The sequence below is a fragment of the Nesoenas mayeri genome, assembly GCF_963082525.1.
Source record: "Nesoenas mayeri genome assembly, chromosome: 8".
Lineage (NCBI taxonomy): Eukaryota > Metazoa > Chordata > Aves > Columbiformes > Columbidae > Nesoenas > Nesoenas mayeri.
The window spans coordinates 29,982,992-29,999,944 of record NC_137554.1 but is presented as its reverse complement, the minus strand read 5'-3'; the positions used below and the strand labels follow the sequence as shown (position 1 = coordinate 29,999,944).

The 16,953-nt window shown below is 46.8% G+C and overlaps 2 protein-coding genes across 3 annotated transcripts; one reads left to right on the top strand and one right to left on the bottom strand.

Annotated features, from left to right (window-relative positions):
- Nucleotides 1–80: 80 nt before the first annotated feature.
- Nucleotides 81–5,158, top strand: CACYBP (calcyclin binding protein). Of its 2 annotated transcripts, XM_080348580.1 has the most exons (6): nt 81–220; nt 675–867; nt 1,563–1,659; nt 2,249–2,348; nt 3,565–3,659; nt 4,847–5,158. In XM_080348580.1, exons 1-6 carry the CDS (start codon nt 200–202, stop codon nt 5,004–5,006), a joined length of 666 nt encoding a protein of 221 aa, XP_080204706.1. In that variant the 5' UTR covers nt 81–199; the 3' UTR covers nt 5,007–5,158. The 2 variants fall into 2 exon arrangements, with proteins under 2 accessions (XP_080204706.1, XP_080204707.1); XM_080348581.1 differs by lacking the exons at nt 3,565–3,659; nt 4,847–5,158 and adding an exon at nt 3,715–3,920.
- A 1,204-nt stretch (nt 5,159–6,362) lies between these two features.
- Nucleotides 6,363–9,114, bottom strand: MRPS14 (mitochondrial ribosomal protein S14). Its single transcript, XM_080348582.1, has 3 exons — nt 9,027–9,114; nt 8,473–8,631; nt 6,363–6,852 (listed from the first exon to the last, which is right to left on the bottom strand). The coding sequence occupies exons 1-3, from the start codon at nt 9,069–9,071 to the stop codon at nt 6,670–6,672; spliced, it is 387 nt and encodes a 128-aa protein (XP_080204708.1). The 5' UTR covers nt 9,072–9,114; the 3' UTR covers nt 6,363–6,669.
- Between the last annotated feature and the right edge of the window lie 7,839 nt (nt 9,115–16,953).

The window sequence follows — 16,953 nt, the reverse complement described above, 5'->3', positions numbered from 1 at the left end:
CATGGCAACGCCGAGGGGGTGACGACAGCGGGGCGGGGCTGGGGTAAAGGGAGAGGACGAGCTGTTCCGCTCACCCGAACCGAATGGCGGCGGGGGCGGTCACTTCCGGGGCACGCGCGGCGCGTGCGCGGGGCGGGAGGCCGGAAGGTTCCAGAGGGGCCGCGGGAGCCGCTGCCGCTGAGGCGCCGCCGCACGCGACATGGCCGCAGCGCGCGAGGAGGTGAGCGCGCGACCCCCTCTTCCGCTTCTCCCGGGGGCTCTGACTGGAACCGGGGCCAGCCCGGGACCGGCCCGGGACGCGGGCGGCGGGAGCCCTCAGGAGCCCTCAGCCACCTTCATCCTGGGCGCTCGCTGAGCGCTTCTGGGGTCTGTCCCGCGGATGGTGCTGTGCGCTCTTGAGGAGCTGCTCCTAGAGCCCAGCTCTGTCGGTTCCTCTTGCTTTTTAACCGATGGAAACTTAAATCTTACAGTATAGACAGAGAAGTGAAAACACGAGTGGCCCAGGGAGTGAGGAATGGAGGCTTCATGTGTAACGGGGCATAGAGGGAAACGAAACTACTGGCGTGATAAACATACACCTGGGAAATGCGAATGTGCCGTAACTGAAAGAGCTCGGCTGGGAGTAAGTAAAATCTGTGCTAACATATGCGTTTGATCTTTTGTTTTTGAAACAGTTACAGAAAGATTTGCAAGAGGTTAACGAGTTGCTTACGAAAGCCACGAGGAAGCGGCTTCGTGATGTCCTGATGACAGAGAAACACAAGCTGGAGCTCGAAATCAAGAATCAGCCTCCGCCGAAGCCAAAAGATGTGGTGGAGGAAGAAAAGTCATCACTGGGAGGGTATACAGTGAAAATAAACAATTATGGTATGATTACTTTTCTGGACATTTACTAGAGCTCCAGGATCTCTCAGAAGAGAAGGCGAGGTGGCATTAGTGTGAGTTACAGTTGCCACTTGGCATTATAGAGAATCCTTCTTAAGTGTTTATTTTGTACTGGAGAGCCCGGTTTAAAAGCTACTATGTGCATACCGAGCTGTCCCAACCACGCTGTGTATTAATTGTGTTTTTATGATAGTACTGGTGGGATGTATTAATGATATCTGATGTACCAACTAGTATTTTTCCATTGCCTAGTGCTTAGTAGGAATGAAAGCTTTGGCTTCTCTGCTCGCCATGTAGGTTAAAGGAGAGAGAATTGCTCAAGATACTTGTCATGTGGGGAGCAGGGTGAAAATTGGGTCAAGGAATCTGCAGGAAAAGCAGACAGCTAATTCTGACTCCCATGCACAGACAGGGTTGCTCTCCTTTTACCTGAGCTGATATGTGTTTTTTTTTCTCAGAATTTGCAGAAATTAGGGAACAGGGCTACCTCTGAGGACTTCTTTTGCTCTCAGGTTATTCCTGAGTAATTCATGTCTTTTCCCTTATCCCTCCGAAGATTGCTTCTATAAGGCAGAGATCCTGGTCATTGCTAGGGAATTTTGTGGAGGGAGTTGGAATAGAATGCATACCAACTCATGGAGCAAAGGTAGAACTTAATCTCTTTTTTTCACTCACAGCTTGGGATCAGTCAGATAAGTTTATTAAGATTTACGTCTCTTTAAATGGAGTCCAGAAGCTTCCAGCTGAGAATGTGCAGGTGAATTTCACGGAGAGGTGAGTTCATCTTGTTGCACCATACCACAGGGCAGTGGATGGGCCAAGAACACTCTTTGAAATGCAGGGATGCGTTGAGTTCTGTTCTGCATCAGCCCTTACTCCTGCCTTTCTTTTTTGTTTTTTTAGCTTATGTGGTATTAGCTTTTAGTAGCACTTGGCACCTACCCTTAAGTACAGCTCTCCTTAGAGGGTATCAGGGTGTTTTCATTTTACAAATGCTTCTTGCACCTTATCACGCCTGACAGGATATTTAGTGTTAGCCTCATTTTTCGGTAGTGATAGAACTGAAGTGTACATTAAGTAAACTTGCCTTTCCAAGGTTTTAGGAGATCAATGAGGTAGAAAGAACCCAAAAGATCTTGATTTTTTGTGAAATCTGGATAGGTTCTTTTAAATCCTCAGTATTAAATCCAACTGAAGGTTTGAGAGCCCTGGGAAGAAAGTAATTCAGGGCTGTAGAAATACTTTCCCAAAAAAGATGTCTGCTAAAGTGCTTTCAGACATTGTTTTTTTATATGGGAAGGCACAATAGTCTTGCTATGATTGGAATATTTGTGCCCTTCTTCCCTCCACTTTCTGGTTCCAGGTCGTTTGATCTGCTAGTGAAGAATCTGAATGGGAAGAACTACACCATGACCTTCAACAACCTCCTGAAACCCATTTCTGTGGAAGGCAGCTCTAGAAAGGTCAGTGTACTGTGTCCGTTAGAGATATTTGGGTCCTTCACAAAGTACCATGTTTGGTGCCTGACTCTAGTTTCAGGAGACTCAGTGCTCACCTGCACTCCTTCCATTCTGTGTGTAAAGTCTCTTCACTCTGAACGTGATTCTTATTAATCTGTAATTGTTGAATTATTCTCTGGAATCTATGTGTTTCTATTTCAAAAGATCACGTCTAGATATGGTATGCTTTTTTAACAGCTCTCTGACAGCATTTCAGAAATAATTAAGCAGAAAATTGCACTAAGCATCCATTTGCATCCTTGTGCTTTTAAGTACCTTTGAGAAATTCTTTGCAATTTTAAGGTCTGAGAGACCAAAATCTTGGGAAGCTTAAATAGGCATAATACCCAAAGCAAGTCTGAAACCTGCTCTGTCTTCGTAAGGGTGTGTTGCGCCAGAATTTAACACTAGTAACACTTCACTGCTGATGGCTGTGACTGGCTATAGTGTCCATACTTGGCTACTAATAGCACCTTTCTGGACTTAGAGATGTCTCAAATACCTTGTGTGCTTTCTGTGCCATTGTGTCCTGCACTTAGTGACATCAGAGGTAAAAAACTCAATGTTTCAATTTGAAATTGCACTAAAACTAGGACCGTGTAAAATTAAAACAACTAAAATAAACAAGTGGTGATTTTTAGCGTGGTGTAAAAGTGATCAGTGGTCATGGACTTCCTAAGCTGAAGCTCCAGCAGATTGTTGTCTGCTGTGGCACGCACGAGTTCTTTGCAAAATTTAGGTCAGGGTTGCAATTAAACAAGCTTTGCTTGTAACTTGCAAACATGGCAAGATTAAGCAATGCCCTAAACCTAGTTTCTAACCCTTGGAGAAATAAATTGGGAGAGCCTGGACTTGGTATAGCCACTTTTTACCCAGCAGTCCTGGATACTTTTCACATCCTGAGAAGCACTGAGTCGTGTTTCTGCAGCACTATATGTTCTTCTGTATTGCTACTATAGTTCTGTACTAGTATTATATTAATCACTCATTTAAATTGTCCACAACAAGGTTAATACTTCGTGCCCCAAAGGTGAATGCATACTATAATTTCTATCTGCTACTTAAGGATCAATGCGCGAGTATAGAAAGAGGTTTATGTTATATACTAATCTTATTGTGGTTGCAACTAGCATCCCTTTATGAAGCATTGTAAATTCATGCCTTGCTGTTCTCCATATAGATAAAGACAGACACAGTCCTTGTGATGTGTAGGAAGAAGCAGGAGGAAAAATGGGAGTGTCTCACTCAAGTGGAAAAAGAAAGCAAAGAGAAAGAGTAAGTGTCTCTTCAGTCCATCTCATTTTCCATTTCTTGTTCTCCACATTGCCAGGAGAGCAGATCTGTTCTGTACTGACTGCAAGCGGCCTGGGAGAATGGCAGTTCTGGGAGACGAGCCCTTAAAGCATTGGAGAATCATCAGATTGGGATTATTTTGGTACTAATAGGATGGGCAGTGGAGGAGATACACTTTGAGTAGCTCTTGCCACTCTTTTGCTGTTTTATTGTTAATGATGAGGGGTGCATCATAGGAAATACAATAGGTAAGACCTGCAGTGAGAATGCTAAAGGCAATCAGCCAATTAAAGATTCATTTATATTTTGATGGCTGTATTCATTGCAAAAACTGCTCTAGTGAGGTTGGCTTTTTTTAGGTTAACTGTGTATTATATACAAATACACTAGCTGTTCTGGTCGAAATAATTGTCACGTGGAGTTCCTGCCCAAAAAATCCAGCGTGATTAGCCTTGTGCTTGGGGAACTTGCTCCCTCTGCTGATCTGTTTTGATCTGCATGTTTTTCGGGCAGCCTGCAGAAAGCAGTCATTACCTAAAGGATTTTAGAAAACAGAATAAACTGAAGCAATTTTGACAAAGAGGGTATTATGTATAGTCTGGTAATGTGGGACATGTTATACCCAGGTGCTTACCACGTGGGTGGCAAGGTTTGTCAGCTGGCTTCTTAAGTTGAGAAAATGGCTTTGAAATGCAAGGGGTTAAAAAAATCAGTTAACCTTTGGAGATAATCTAAAAAAAATGAGAAGCAGAGAATGCCTTTTGTGTTGTGAATGTGGCCACTTCAAAGAGCTCAGTGTGGTCATTCTTCTATTTTTATTCACTTGTCACATGACAGCACACACAGATCTTGGCACTTTGTTATATCCCACTCCTGCTTCCTAAAATTAATTTTGGGTGGTGCTTCTGGGGTCATGTTTTCTGCCGAATGCTTTCTGTCATCCTTGGTGGGACAGTTCTAGCCATACTACTCGCACTAAATTTAAGGGTACTCTTTAGGATTCTTCTTACTTGGAAGCTGACTGAGGCATAACTGAAGACTGCCACAGTCCAAAGATTTTGGCAAAGCAAAATCCTCACTGTAAACTAGATGTTTCAAATAATTACTTTCATTTTTTTGCCCAGAATTGTTGGACATACCTGATCTTCTCATATGTATCCATCTTGCAGGAAGGCTGCTTATGACACCTCAGATCCCAGTGAAGGGCTTATGAACCTTTTAAAAAAGATGTATGCAGAAGGGGATGACGAAATGAAGCGCACGATCAACAAGGCCTGGGTTGAAAGCAGAGAAAAGCAATCCAAAGGGGACATACCGATGGATATTTGAAAGTACTCTAAGGGCTGCCTTAATACTGATCTTCCATGTGAGACATGCTGCGCTGCAAAGATCATTGTTTACACAGCCTTCTTCCAAGCAAAGCGAGTCATTTCCCATTGCAGGTTGGAGAAAATATTTAAATAAAATAGCTTATCCAAGCATTTCCTTCAGTCAAGTGATTCACCATTTCCTGAAGAGTGGAGCGTAGGTATATCCTTACCCCTCCTTGAAAAAGCATCTCAGATGAATGGTAGAGTTGTGAAACTGAGAGCAGAAAGTAAAAGAAAAGGAGTCCTAAACTAGAATGGGTCATGGCCCCTCTGTTGCAAGTGACAGCTGTACCCATCTGGTCGCTGGGTTTAATGTCACACTTGATACATGGGGTGTGTTTTTTTTTTAAATTAGATGTGGGGAGGTATTTTGAACTGTAAAGCATGTCACAAAAGGAGAAATGTTGAAGTAGAACCACTATCTCAAGCACTTGCTAGTTGAGCAGAAGCAATACGGTATTAATCCTGTGGTATTAAAATGTAATGATTACTCTCAGAAATTAATTACTGGCTGTTTAGCTGGTTTAATTTTGAAAATGAAAACAGCTCTTTAGTGAAATGCTGTGACCTCCCTGGGGTGTCCTTGCGGTGGCATCAGTCGCAGGGCAGTGAGCTGCTGACGCTGGACAGTGAGTTCACGCTGGCTCTAGCAGCGTATGAGCAAAAAGAGATAACCTCTACTTTTTCTATCAACTCTCACAGGTTTTAAGGTAACAGAGTAAGAAGTGTATTGAGACAGCGTATAGTCCAAAATTTGACTCAGCTGGGGGTGATGGGTTGCTGTCAGTGTGCTGCCTGTGTGTCTTTTCTCAGGTGGTAGCAGTTCTGGCATTTACTGCAGCTCTGCTGCTGGGGAGGGGACAGAGTAGCTGTTTCCCCTCCATGGCCCTGCTTTGAAGAAGAGGACAGGGCAAACATGAGCTTGGCAGCAGGCTTCTTGTTAATTTTTTCCCTCCTGCATCCCTCTCATGTCTCTCCCAAGGACCGATTTGTTTGACGTTACCTAATGAATTAAGGAAGCCATTACTCCTATTATGGTCTGGACTAGGATTTATTTGCTACCTTGTTCTTGAAGCACTACAAGCAGAAGTTAAATATCAGCACATTGTAGTTTCTAATAGGTCCTTTATCCACTTTGCTAAGTTTGCATAGCAAGAGTATCTAAACTTGAGGCCATGTTTTATTTTCCGTTTGTGTTGATCCTTGTTCATGGCAGAATACTACTTTACCCTGTTGTACAATTTCATTTGTGCTTTTACCCAAATTACCGTGGTGAACTTACCGTACGGTGGCAAAAAAAATGCTTAAACAAGCCTTCTGCTGTATGTCTTTATTTCCAATGTTGCCCACATCACAAACCTCAGCTTAATTCTGGAACAACTGGGTAGTGGGTTTTTTTTCCTTCAAAATAAAACTGCTTCTCATACAGACCAGCTTAGTGCAGTTTTGCTGCTTCTTGTCAGGTGATAGCAATCACAGTCTAGTTAAGTGAATTTAATCAGCGTGGCTTCTCGTCCTTCCCTTATTAGTTTGCTGGACTCTTAAGACAGTCTTTAATCACTCAAACACACAAACTGAGCCCGTTTTGTGTTTTCTGCCTAAGTGTACATCTGTGCAGTGATCTACCACATAGCCCTCTGTATCCCAGACATCTGACCGTGGTCAGCGAAATGCCGGAACACAATTCTGCTGAGCCTCCATCGCCGCTTCACCCCCCGAGGGCGTGACGTCAGGACACAGCGATTTCGGATCCTCACAGGGCAGCTGTCCCGGGGCAAGGCAGCAATCTCTTTATCAGCCACTTCCTAAAACAGAAGACCAGAGCATGGAGTTTGTGTTCCCCAGGATTTTGAGGGGGCTTATTGCCAGACCTCAAACTCTGGATGTGGAGTAGGTACCACCCCAAGCTTCTCTGCCACTTCATGATCATGCTTTGCTATTTGATAGGGAACTTGTGCTTGTCTTCTTCACTTGACCCTTTTTTCCTGAAGATCCTAACAATGAATGTAAAGTCATCCCCATGGAGACCCCGAAATTAACCTTATTACACAGACTGAGCAACCTCAAGCCAGTAACTATCATTTGTCAGGAACTGCTTTGCTTTCTCCTTTTTGTAGGGTGGGTTCATCCTTTCAAGATGAGCATGTTCTTCATTAACTGCCTGCCAGTTGAGCTCAGCAAGGACATGCAGCCTACAGGAAGTCACTTGAGGCTAGATAAGTGTCCCTAACTGCAGAATTCTTAATATTATTTTCTGAAGGACAGAAGGGCTCAAAAAATCCTGTGTTCAGTCATGGTTGTAAGTCACAATTGGAAGTAAAAGGAAGGTCTGAGGCCGGACTGCAAAAAATGCCCACTATGGTGCAAGAGTGCTGAAAAGAGAGCAGCATCAGGCTGTTTCTGAAGGGATGTTTGCCTTCAAAGGAAGACAGCAGCAATGCAACCCAGCTTCAGCAACACCAAGGTCAGTGGGAGTTGTCTTCAGAACATACTTCAGTTATTGGTTTTGTCCAGTTGTGCATCTTTTTTGCATATATAGCTCTATACATACACTTGTATCTAGTACAGCTAAACACTCGCAGTATATTTTGGGCCTATGTAATTCCTGGGATTTTAATCGGAAAGCAGCCTTTACTTTCAGAGAAGACTTTTAGCTTAATTTTTAAGACTTTAATTTTGGAGCCCAAATAATGTTTTTGTCAGGGAGGAATAAGTTACTTTCCTGCAGCCCTTTTTTTCCATCTAACTGCTGCTGTGACTTCATGACTTCGAAAGGTGGCAAAAGCAGCCGAGGAATACCAAAAGCAAAGACAGTTGCAATTCTATTATTTTTCTTTTCCCCTCTAAGGACATCCAACACAGACCAGACTTCCCAAGGGAATGGTAAAGCCAATATGTAAGAGCAGATCCATATGCTTTCTCTCCCAGAATGTTTACAGGTGAAAGAATGTCCCCACAACGAGGTATGGCCAGATCGAATATGTGCAGGAGTATTTCTGATACTTGCAAATGTTTAATTCTTAGTAAGGCTGAAAGCAGGGTAGTGAATATGTGTGTTTTTAAGAACACATCTAACACCCCGATCTGATGCAGCTTTTACATGCTTGTAACTCAGGGAAGGAGTAAAAATTATGTATTTCTAATTGAAGAGAGTGGTTGTTTGGCTGGATCAGGCTTCCAGGTTTTTAAATAAGGAAAAAAAAAACCCTAAGGTTGTTTTAGGCAACTATAAAAATAACCACATGATATCCTGTATTGTAGGAATAATAGGAAAATGTGTCAGTGACAGATGTGAAGGGAAAACATGACTCTTGTGCTCCAAGTTAGGGGAAACGCAAGTGCTGGTGACGCAGCAGGGCCACTGGGGTCACTGAAGTGACAATGTCACAGCAGCGGGTCCCCGTGTGGGCCGGTGGTCGCGGTACCTGCAGCTCCTTGGGCAGGAGGGTGTTCTTGCGGATGGCGTTGATGCGCAGCCGCTCGTCCGCGTACTCATATGCCAGCTTCCTCCTCTTCACATCCCGCAGCATCCGCCAGTCCACATAGTAGCTCCGCGATTGCGTCATGCACACTGAGGGGAGAACCTAGGCACAAAAATTAACTTTATGATACCCGCCTGCTGCACATATGGTTTGCCCAGTTCAAGTATGAATTATTCCTATAAGCGTGTCTTTATCAGACTTTTTCTAATTGCTTCCTTGCAGTGCACCTCCTGCCCAAGATGTTTAGTTCGCAGAAGCCAACAAGGAGCTGAGAGACGCAAATAAACCCGAAGTCACCTCAAAGTCACCCCCACACCCGCGTCCTTCCCGCCACCACCGAACCCAGGGGCTCAAGCAAAGCAGAGGCGGCTCCGAGCCGGCCGCCACCGGCCTGACGGGCCCCACGTTTGCCCCCCGCCGAGTCCTGCCCGCTCCCCAGCGCCTGGGGCGGCCCCGAAGGGGAAGGGGACACGGAGGGCGCCGGGCGCCGGGCTGACCTGCCGAGCGGCCCGCAGCGCCCAGCCCAGCGCGGACGCCGCCATCTTGCCGGTGCGCAGCGGCGCCGCCGCGCATGCGCCTGGGCCGGGGGTGGGGCGGCTATAGCTGCTCATGGTGTCGAATTGACAAGTCTATTGAAACCGGACTGGTTCCTCCCATTTTGCTGTAAATCTTCATTATCTCGTCTCCTCAAGTGTACAGCTACGTGCTGTAAAACTTCTTATCTTGGCATTTGATGGGGTTCTGTCTCTTCTTAAAATTGTTTACACAAAGCTCTAAACTAGGCATCCTTAAAGTGTGTGTTAGTTCCCTCTATCAGAGGCACCTGGAAATTTCACGTGAAGTGAAACTGCTGGGAGAGGGAATGCGTTTAGCATTAGTATGGATATTTTTGAGAGATGTACCCAAAAAGCCATGCACTTTTGTATGTGTGTGTGTGTTATATTTCCAAAAATAATGACACCACTGCTAAAGTAATACAATTTCTGAGGGGGTGGAAAAAAACAAAGCAAAACATTTTCTTGCTCAAGGTGAAGGCTGATTATTCCCTAGCATTTTGGTTTTGGCAGGGAGCTGTTCTGCACCGGTCCCTGCACCCAGGGAAACTGCTTGCTGGCCTTCCAGATGGGTGCTGTGCGGCTGCAGGACCCTCCCGAAAGCTGTGCATTCCACCCCTTGCTTCTCGTGATGGATTTGGTACCTTTTAGCTCCCTCTGCTGTCCAACGGGAGATATACATGTAATGAGCTACCCCGAGATTTGTGTCATTTTATTTAAAGCAATTGTTTAGTGGTCTCCCAAATGAAGCATGAGTTCATTAGATGATGAACCAATGCTTAGCTCGGAGCCTGGTGGAAGATGGTTGTCAAGGGTTAAGATTGCGGGGTGACAATAAAACCCTGGCAGATGTATTGTTAACCCCCTCTCCCCCCCCACTTCCCCCTTTTTCCCCTCCCTCTCCCCCCTTCCCACTCAGGGCAGGCGATCGGGAGGGAAAGAAGGACAGAGAGAAGAGAGTTGGACAAATTAACAATGTTTTACTAATGCTACTAATAAGAATAGAGAAAATAATACAAAATATACAAACCCAATCTTGAAAGTCTCAGCAACTGCAGAGCCGGCAACCAAAGTCCTGGACTGGACTCTGCAGCCAACCGGAGCTGGATTCAGTCTGTCACTAGGCCTCAGTTCACAGGGACGACTAGCAAGGTCCTCTCCTAATGTCGACATAAGGGAAAAAGCAAAGGCAAAAGGGATGAGATCCTCGTGATCTCCCACTTTTATATGAAGTATTCACATGAATGGAATGTTATACACAGTTGGTCAGTTTCTTGGTCACTGGTTTCTTGCCCCTCTCACGAGATGTCCATCCATGCTTATCAATAAGTTTGCATTCCATTGCTAGGTTTACCAAAACATGTGTCTGGTTCTCCATGAAAATGTAGTTAATATGAAGGCTTTAGCTGACAGGCAAAATTCACTGAAAGAGAAACTTGTTTTTAACATGACCAGGACAATGGTCTTAAGTTATAATGAATAACCAATGTTTTAAACAATGTGCTGTATGAACTTTGGTGTTACTGCCCCTGTTTTTGCTCTCTTATTCGGTGTTTTGATTTCTTCTTTACCTTTGTATCTGTTTTAAATGGTAACCCTAGGCACAAGGAGAGCAGCATTTCCCGAGAGAAGGCACGTTGCTCCACTCTTCTTGGTTATTCAAGGCAGACATACCTTGGCTTTGTCTTCCTCCACGGCCTTTTCACAACTGTAATGTTTCACTGATCCATTATAATTGTTGTTGTGGTTATTCTCATAGCACTCTTCAAGGTCCAGGATGCCTTGTTGCCTGGCTTACATGGAGAAGAACTGAATGAACAGGCAAGTTAAATGACATGGCCATAGTGCCCCAGGGAGCTCTGTGGAAGAGCAGTGAATTGAGATTAATTATTCAGTTACAGTTTGCTATAAACTCAGGTGTAGTTCAGGGTTGGATTACTCTTCCCTGAAGGCCAGAACTTTCCTCTGCCTCCGGGGAGGACTGACAACAGTGTGTTCACAAGCCTGTCTTCTGCTGACGATGGGAGAAAGAGTTGCTTTTTCACCAGGAAGAGAGGGGTCTGTAACTGAGTGAAACACCAGCTGAAAAGGCAGACTGGGAAGCATTTCCATGAGATAACCTGTACTGATGGGGGAGCAACTTCTGGGGCTCCCCAGCTGTGAAGTGCAAAGAAAAAGTGGCTTTTGTTCAGAATGGGAATTTGTTCAACAGCAGTAGCTCAACACCATCCTGGTGCTGGCTTCTGCCACCAGTAAATTCTTACCATTGCCATTGTGTCCATGGTATTCCAGTTATCCTTTAATATCCTCTTGCCATAAGGTTTAGATCTTCAGCGGGGTGATCCAGCCTTTGGACTTGCGCTCTAATAGCACCACTTTAGAAATTATTGTCTAGACCCATCGTGTGCTGTTGCGGTTCCCCTGACAGGGCTGGTGTTCTGCCTGAAGGGTGTACAAGCCCTCAGGATGGGTCATCTCTCACTCCTATTCATACCTGCCTAAGAGGCCACTTATAGACCACAAACAAAATTCCCTGTGCAACTGTCTCATCTGCCGCCTTCTGCTTTTTCATTAGCAGCATGGTAGCTAGTGATGCTGAATGATAATGCTTGTCATCTGCCTCTAAAGCAAGCATTTTGGAGTTAAACTGATCCTGCATGCTCTCTCACAGGCCCTAGTGCATGGTGTCACATTTGGCTGCTTTTTCTTCCTCATGAACACAAAGGTGAGTTCTGTTTTCTTTTCGTGGAATTCTGGACCACCAGCTACAACCAGAGAAGAAGTATGAGCTCACCAAATGACGCTTGCTCAAAGGCTTCCTTGTCTGAGCAGACTGGAACATGATTGTCCTATGTCTTAATGGCCCTTTCTATCCCAGTGCTAAGCTGAGTAATATATTTTAAAGAATCCTTCCTAGACTTTGGGGAAGCAATAAAGTTTGTAAATAAAGGAAGTCTTGAAATATTTCTGTCATCTCTGCTTTGGGTGCCAGAATGATTTTTCTTCCCATATAAGCCTTCTTCATGGAGATGGAGCAGTACACAGGCCCTTAGCATTGCTGGAGCAATGTGGAAAGACCAGGGCTGTGAAAATTAGGTCTCTGAAGTCTGCTCCAAAATGGGGATGGGGACTATATAATCTCTTTGTGGCTTAATACTGCAAAAGAATGAACTGATCCATGGCCGCTAGGACCTGGCTGAGGAGAGTGAGCTGGAGAGCTGCCTCTCCAAGGTGAGTACTAAATTCTTCACAGTACTTGCAGGGCTGTGCCTCTTGTGTGGGTGGGCAGGCAGAGACGTTTGGATATCCGGGCCCTGGTATGGGGGAAGGAGGAGACTAACGGAGGGAGAAGAGGAAAGGAAAATTGCACTTGAAGTGTTTTGCAGGCTCTGGGCTAAGAGCATGAGAGAGGGGCACAGGAAAATGATGAGGGTTCTTTGGTGAAGTGGTTTCTTCCCGTTGCCTGATTGTCTGTAGGCGAGGGCAGGTTTCGCCGTGTTGTTCAGTTAAAGGGCACAGTGTAGACATGAGGAAGGTGGCTAGGGGGGACCCTAAGACTAGCCCCACACACAGCCCCTCTAAAAGTAAGCATATGCTCCAAAAAGCAGCAGAGGTGATTGTTGCCAGCAGCGCTTTCCTATGCAGAGGCAAAACACAGCCCTTTTCTAAAGCTGAATCTTGCTTGAGAGCAAATAATATTCTCTTAAGTGGTATGAGCTTTGTATTTCAGAGATAAACGCAAATGAGACACTTGATTTGTAGTTTCTGACTTGTTCTTCCTGATTACAGGCCTCTCTTTCACCGAGAAGGGCAGTAAAAGTGGCAGCTGCTGGAAAACAATTGTGAGAAGTCACTATTTCCTAACAGCCACAGGATGGCATCATCTCTTCGTGCTAGTGCGGGAGAAACTTCCCTGGATCCCCCTGTCTTCTGTGGAAAGACCTTTTTTGGGGTTAACCAGAGCCTGTGCTACAGCTTTAGAAGCTGGGACAGCACAGATAATGCAGTTTGTTTGCCTTCAGGAACTGGCTGTTCTGGTTTCAAGGCTCAGGCTCGTTGGGGTAGTCCCGTAAAAATTTCATGTTCATTTACTACCCTTGTTTTGCTGCAATACCCAGCCTTGTAAGGGCTAAAACAGATTCTCAAAACCTCTGCCTTGTGCCAAGATCACTTAACTTTTTAGCTGGTGAAGTTTGCAACATGTGCAGGCGCAGAATTTGAATCTGGATGGTGTAATAAGGAGAGAAGTGTCTTACTGAAAGTGGGCACTTGCTTGGAAAGCAGCAGTGTTATTTCTGGTCACTGCTCTAGGCTTTGTTGGCTGAAAAAATAGAGGAATAATCCTTGAATATCCCATTCTCCCCTTCTAGTGCGGTTTCAGGGACCTGAGGGGGCAACTTTTGCATTCCCTCAATCCCTCGACAGCTCCAGGATGCTCGGCTTCACCTCAACCCCTGCCTGTTTCTAAACTAGGGCTCAGGAACGCCTGGACCTGAACGTGGTGTGCAGGGCTGCCGTCTGGAGACAAGCAAGGTATGCCCTGCTCATTTCTTCCCCCCAAAAATCGTGTCTCTGCCATTTCTAGCCACTCAGTGCTGCAGTCTTGTGCCCTCCTCCCACCCGTCTCCTCCAGAGCCTCGGCACTGCAGACAAGGTGCAGCCAGGTGCATCATCCAGGTGAGATACAGATTTATTTTTGTTCTCAGAGGGAAAGCTCAGTGGTGCAGGATTTGGTGCAGCATTTGCTCTGCTTGGCAGAGGCGTGTCCGCCTGGTCCCGGGTCGTGCCCAACGCAGACGGCTGCGAGAAGCTGCAGACACCGTGAAATACTTGTCTGATCAAAACCAACTGGGGTTTATTAGTCTGCGCTGCTGACTCTCTGCAAGGAAAAATCCCTCAGCAGCCCACCTCCCGCAGTGCACAAACACTGCTTTTCTGCTTCTCACTACTTTTTGCAATTGGGGAGAGGAGCTTGACTGTGTTTGTTAATGAGGCAAGGCCATTAAACTTGATTAAGCTAAGCTGTTTCTTTAAAAAAACATCTCCGAGCTGCACAGCTGGCTGCAGGCAGAGACCCAATGGCCTCTGCCTGCTGAGCTCTCCCCATGTCTTATCTAGGGCCAGGACGCAGATACCAGAAAGATTTTTCCCATGAAAATAAACACATGACTGAAAGCTAGAGACAGGGCATTTGTTTGCAGTTTGAGAGTCATTTATTTTTGTTTTAAAAAAGAAACACTGCAAAAAAGTGGTGTTGTTTTGTTTTGTTTTTTCCCCACAGCAGGGGCTGTTTAGGAAAATAAAAGGTTGATACTGCAATGCAGTTGTGGGAGGCAGTGCAGGGTGTCTGGGAAGTGGGGACCCATGCAGCGGTGGTTCTGTACCATGCTTCTGCTGCTGTGGGCTCCCTGCTGCCCAGCCAATGGGTGACAGCTCCTGGTGCACCTCAGGCTGACGCTGCTCTTTGTCACAAGAAGCAGCTGGTTCCGTGTGTGGTTTGGCTAAACCCCTGTGCTTTTTTGGGGTGCAGAGCCTTGGACCATATGCAGGTGGATGGATGGATGGATGGATGAGGGCAAGGTTGTAACCCAGTCCCTCCCTGGCCAGCCCAGTGTTGGTTTAAATGATGGCTTTAGGGAGCTCCTGAAATTCAGGCCTGGCTCTGAACTCCCCAAAGCCTGGATCAGAGATATTGCGTGTGATGCAACGCAGGACATTTTCTTGATGGTTCTCTGATTCTTGCAGGAATCAGTTGCCCCTGCCAGAAATGTTACTTGCCAACTCTTGTGGAGAAGGACCTTCTTGCAAGGAGCCATGCAAAGCCCAGCAGCTCCACACCAGGTAGGCTGTACTCTGCTGGCGCTGGCTGCCTCCGTGCCCCTGCTTGTTCGGATACGCTTCTGGCCTCACATCGCGTTTCCCTTTGCTCTTTTTTTTTGTTTAATATCCCTCCAGGCAGCACCGCCCTTCCTGCGGGGCTGCTGCTGCCTCTGGATTGCAGCAGGAGCACCTGCGTGGGCAGCTTTCTGACACCTGCATTGCCCACCTGGTGAGCGCAGAGGCAGGAGGGCTGGGAAAAGTACCTAGATGGGGGAAAGGAGGGAAGGAAGAAGGAATAATACAAGTGCAGTGTTGGTTCTCCGGTGTCCTGGCTGGACTGGCAGTTTGGGACAGAGACCAGAGCTATTCCTGCATTCTCTCTAGGATTAGGTGTAGCAAATTCTGATTTTTTAATAGCATTATATGTTGCTTCCTGTTTTGGAGGAGAAGGGAGTCACTTATTTCAGTGGTAACAAAGCAAGCTGGAAAATAAGGCACATATGGGGTCAATTTAAAGGGCTGTGCGAGGAGGAGCCCGGGCCTCCTGGCTGTTACCAGCACAGCCGCACGCAGCCAAACCCCCTGACGTGATGTTAACATCACCGCCCTGTCTGTGTCGGACAAAACAGGCTGCGCTGGGACAGGGTGGCACAAGCAGCTGCTTCTAACTGGTGGCTTTGCCGCCCTGCTGGTGCACACCCCGGGAGCTGGGGGAAGGCGGCATCGCCCTCGCCTGGGTTGGAAGCGGTGGTGTCCGGCAGCTCCATCCCGTCTTGCCCATGTGGGTTTGGCTGCTTGTCCCCCAGACATCTGGCTATGGCTGGCAGATCTGTCTGCTCTAACAGCTTAAGAACTGGAAGAAAATGGGAGGAGAACATCCAGAGTACAGACACAGGGCAAAACCCAGATGTGATGGGGCTTTGGATCACGTGTGTACATCTCTCACTGGCAGAACAGGCTGGGAGAAACAGAGCTTGGCAGGGTGGAGAGTCGGGGGCAGAAGACATCCCCAGCTCCTCAGAAGGTAGGCAGGGGGAGCAGAGGGTCAAAACCAAAGCAGGGGTGAGAGCTGTGTGTGGTCCTTTTAGCTGCTGTGCTTGGCTAAGCCGTCGCACATCCAAGGGAGATGGGCATGGAGAGGGATGCAGGGTCCAGCTGGATGAGGCATCCCTGGCTAAGGGATGACTGTGGGCATGAACTTCACTCCTCTCTGCTCCTACAGCACATCCCAAATCCCGGAGCCAGTCAGCTTGACAGCTGTTTAGAAGCCCCTGCATTGGCATCAGCTGGCAGTGGTGCGTGCTGGTGGGTCTGTATGTGCACAAGGGCTGCAGGGAGAGGGGACAGCTGAGTGTCTGGGAAAGCGTGTCTGCTGCTTCAATATCGCTTCGGTGTGCCGAGCCCCACCACAGAGGGGCTTTTGGTCCTGTTCTTCTTTAGTAGTCATTCAATAAATAACTCTATTGCCCGTAGCGCTAAGCCTTTACACAGCTTCAGCTTGTGTTTCCACTCTTGCAGTAGCGTGGTGGGCTCTCTAAAGGCAAGTCTGTATAAAACAGTCTTTCAAGATTTTTTTTTTGAAGTGCTGGTGCAAAAGGGCCAGTCTTGCAGCCTCCTCTCTCCTCCCTGCATCTAGCCTGGGTGGCAATGCATCTTGAGGTCTCTAAGGTTGGGCTGAGGGCATCTGTCTTCAGATGCTCTCAGTTGCCTTTGGTTTGGTGGCCGGGGAGCTGGCACATCTTTGAGCTGTGGGACAATTCTGCTCTTGGCTTTTTTTGCATCTCCAACACATGCTGGGTTTGGACGGAGCCTAAACAGCCAAGTTGTGCCACCTCAGCAGCAGGGCAAGCAAATGAGGCATGCCCGTGCTTGCTTTGCATGCAGCCGTCTGTGTTTATGCAGGGGGAGCGTGCAGGCGGCTGTGTGTTCAAGTGCACGTGGTCCTTGTGCACCCTTGTCTGTGCCACAGTGCATGTGCTCGCACACCAGTGCAGAGGGAGAGCACTTTGCACCCAGTTTGCTAAGTGCCAGCCCACTGGGTGTGCATTGT

What these genes read in the sequence shown, in the direction of transcription:
- CACYBP (XM_080348580.1), top strand. Translation starts at nt 200, where the DNA reads ATGGCCGCAGCGCGCGAGGAG. An exon ending in AGTGAAAATAAACAATTATG is followed by an intron (nt 868 to 1,562) that starts GTATGATTACTT and finishes TTTCACTCACAG; the next exon opens with CTTGGGATCAGTCAGATAAG. An exon ending in TGGAAGGCAGCTCTAGAAAG is followed by an intron (nt 2,349 to 3,564) that starts GTCAGTGTACTG and finishes TTCTCCATATAG; the next exon opens with ATAAAGACAGACACAGTCCT.
- MRPS14 (XM_080348582.1), bottom strand. Translation starts at nt 9,071, where the DNA reads ATGGCGGCGTCCGCGCTGGGCTGGGCGCTGCGGGCCGCTCGGCAG. An exon ending in CGCTGCGGGCCGCTCGGCAG is followed by an intron (nt 8,632 to 9,026) that starts GTCAGCCCGGCG and finishes TTTTGTGCCTAG; the next exon opens with GTTCTCCCCTCAGTGTGCAT. An exon ending in TCCTGCCCAAGGAGCTGCAG is followed by an intron (nt 6,853 to 8,472) that starts GTACCGCGACCA and finishes CTTCTGTTTTAG; the next exon opens with GAAGTGGCTGATAAAGAGAT.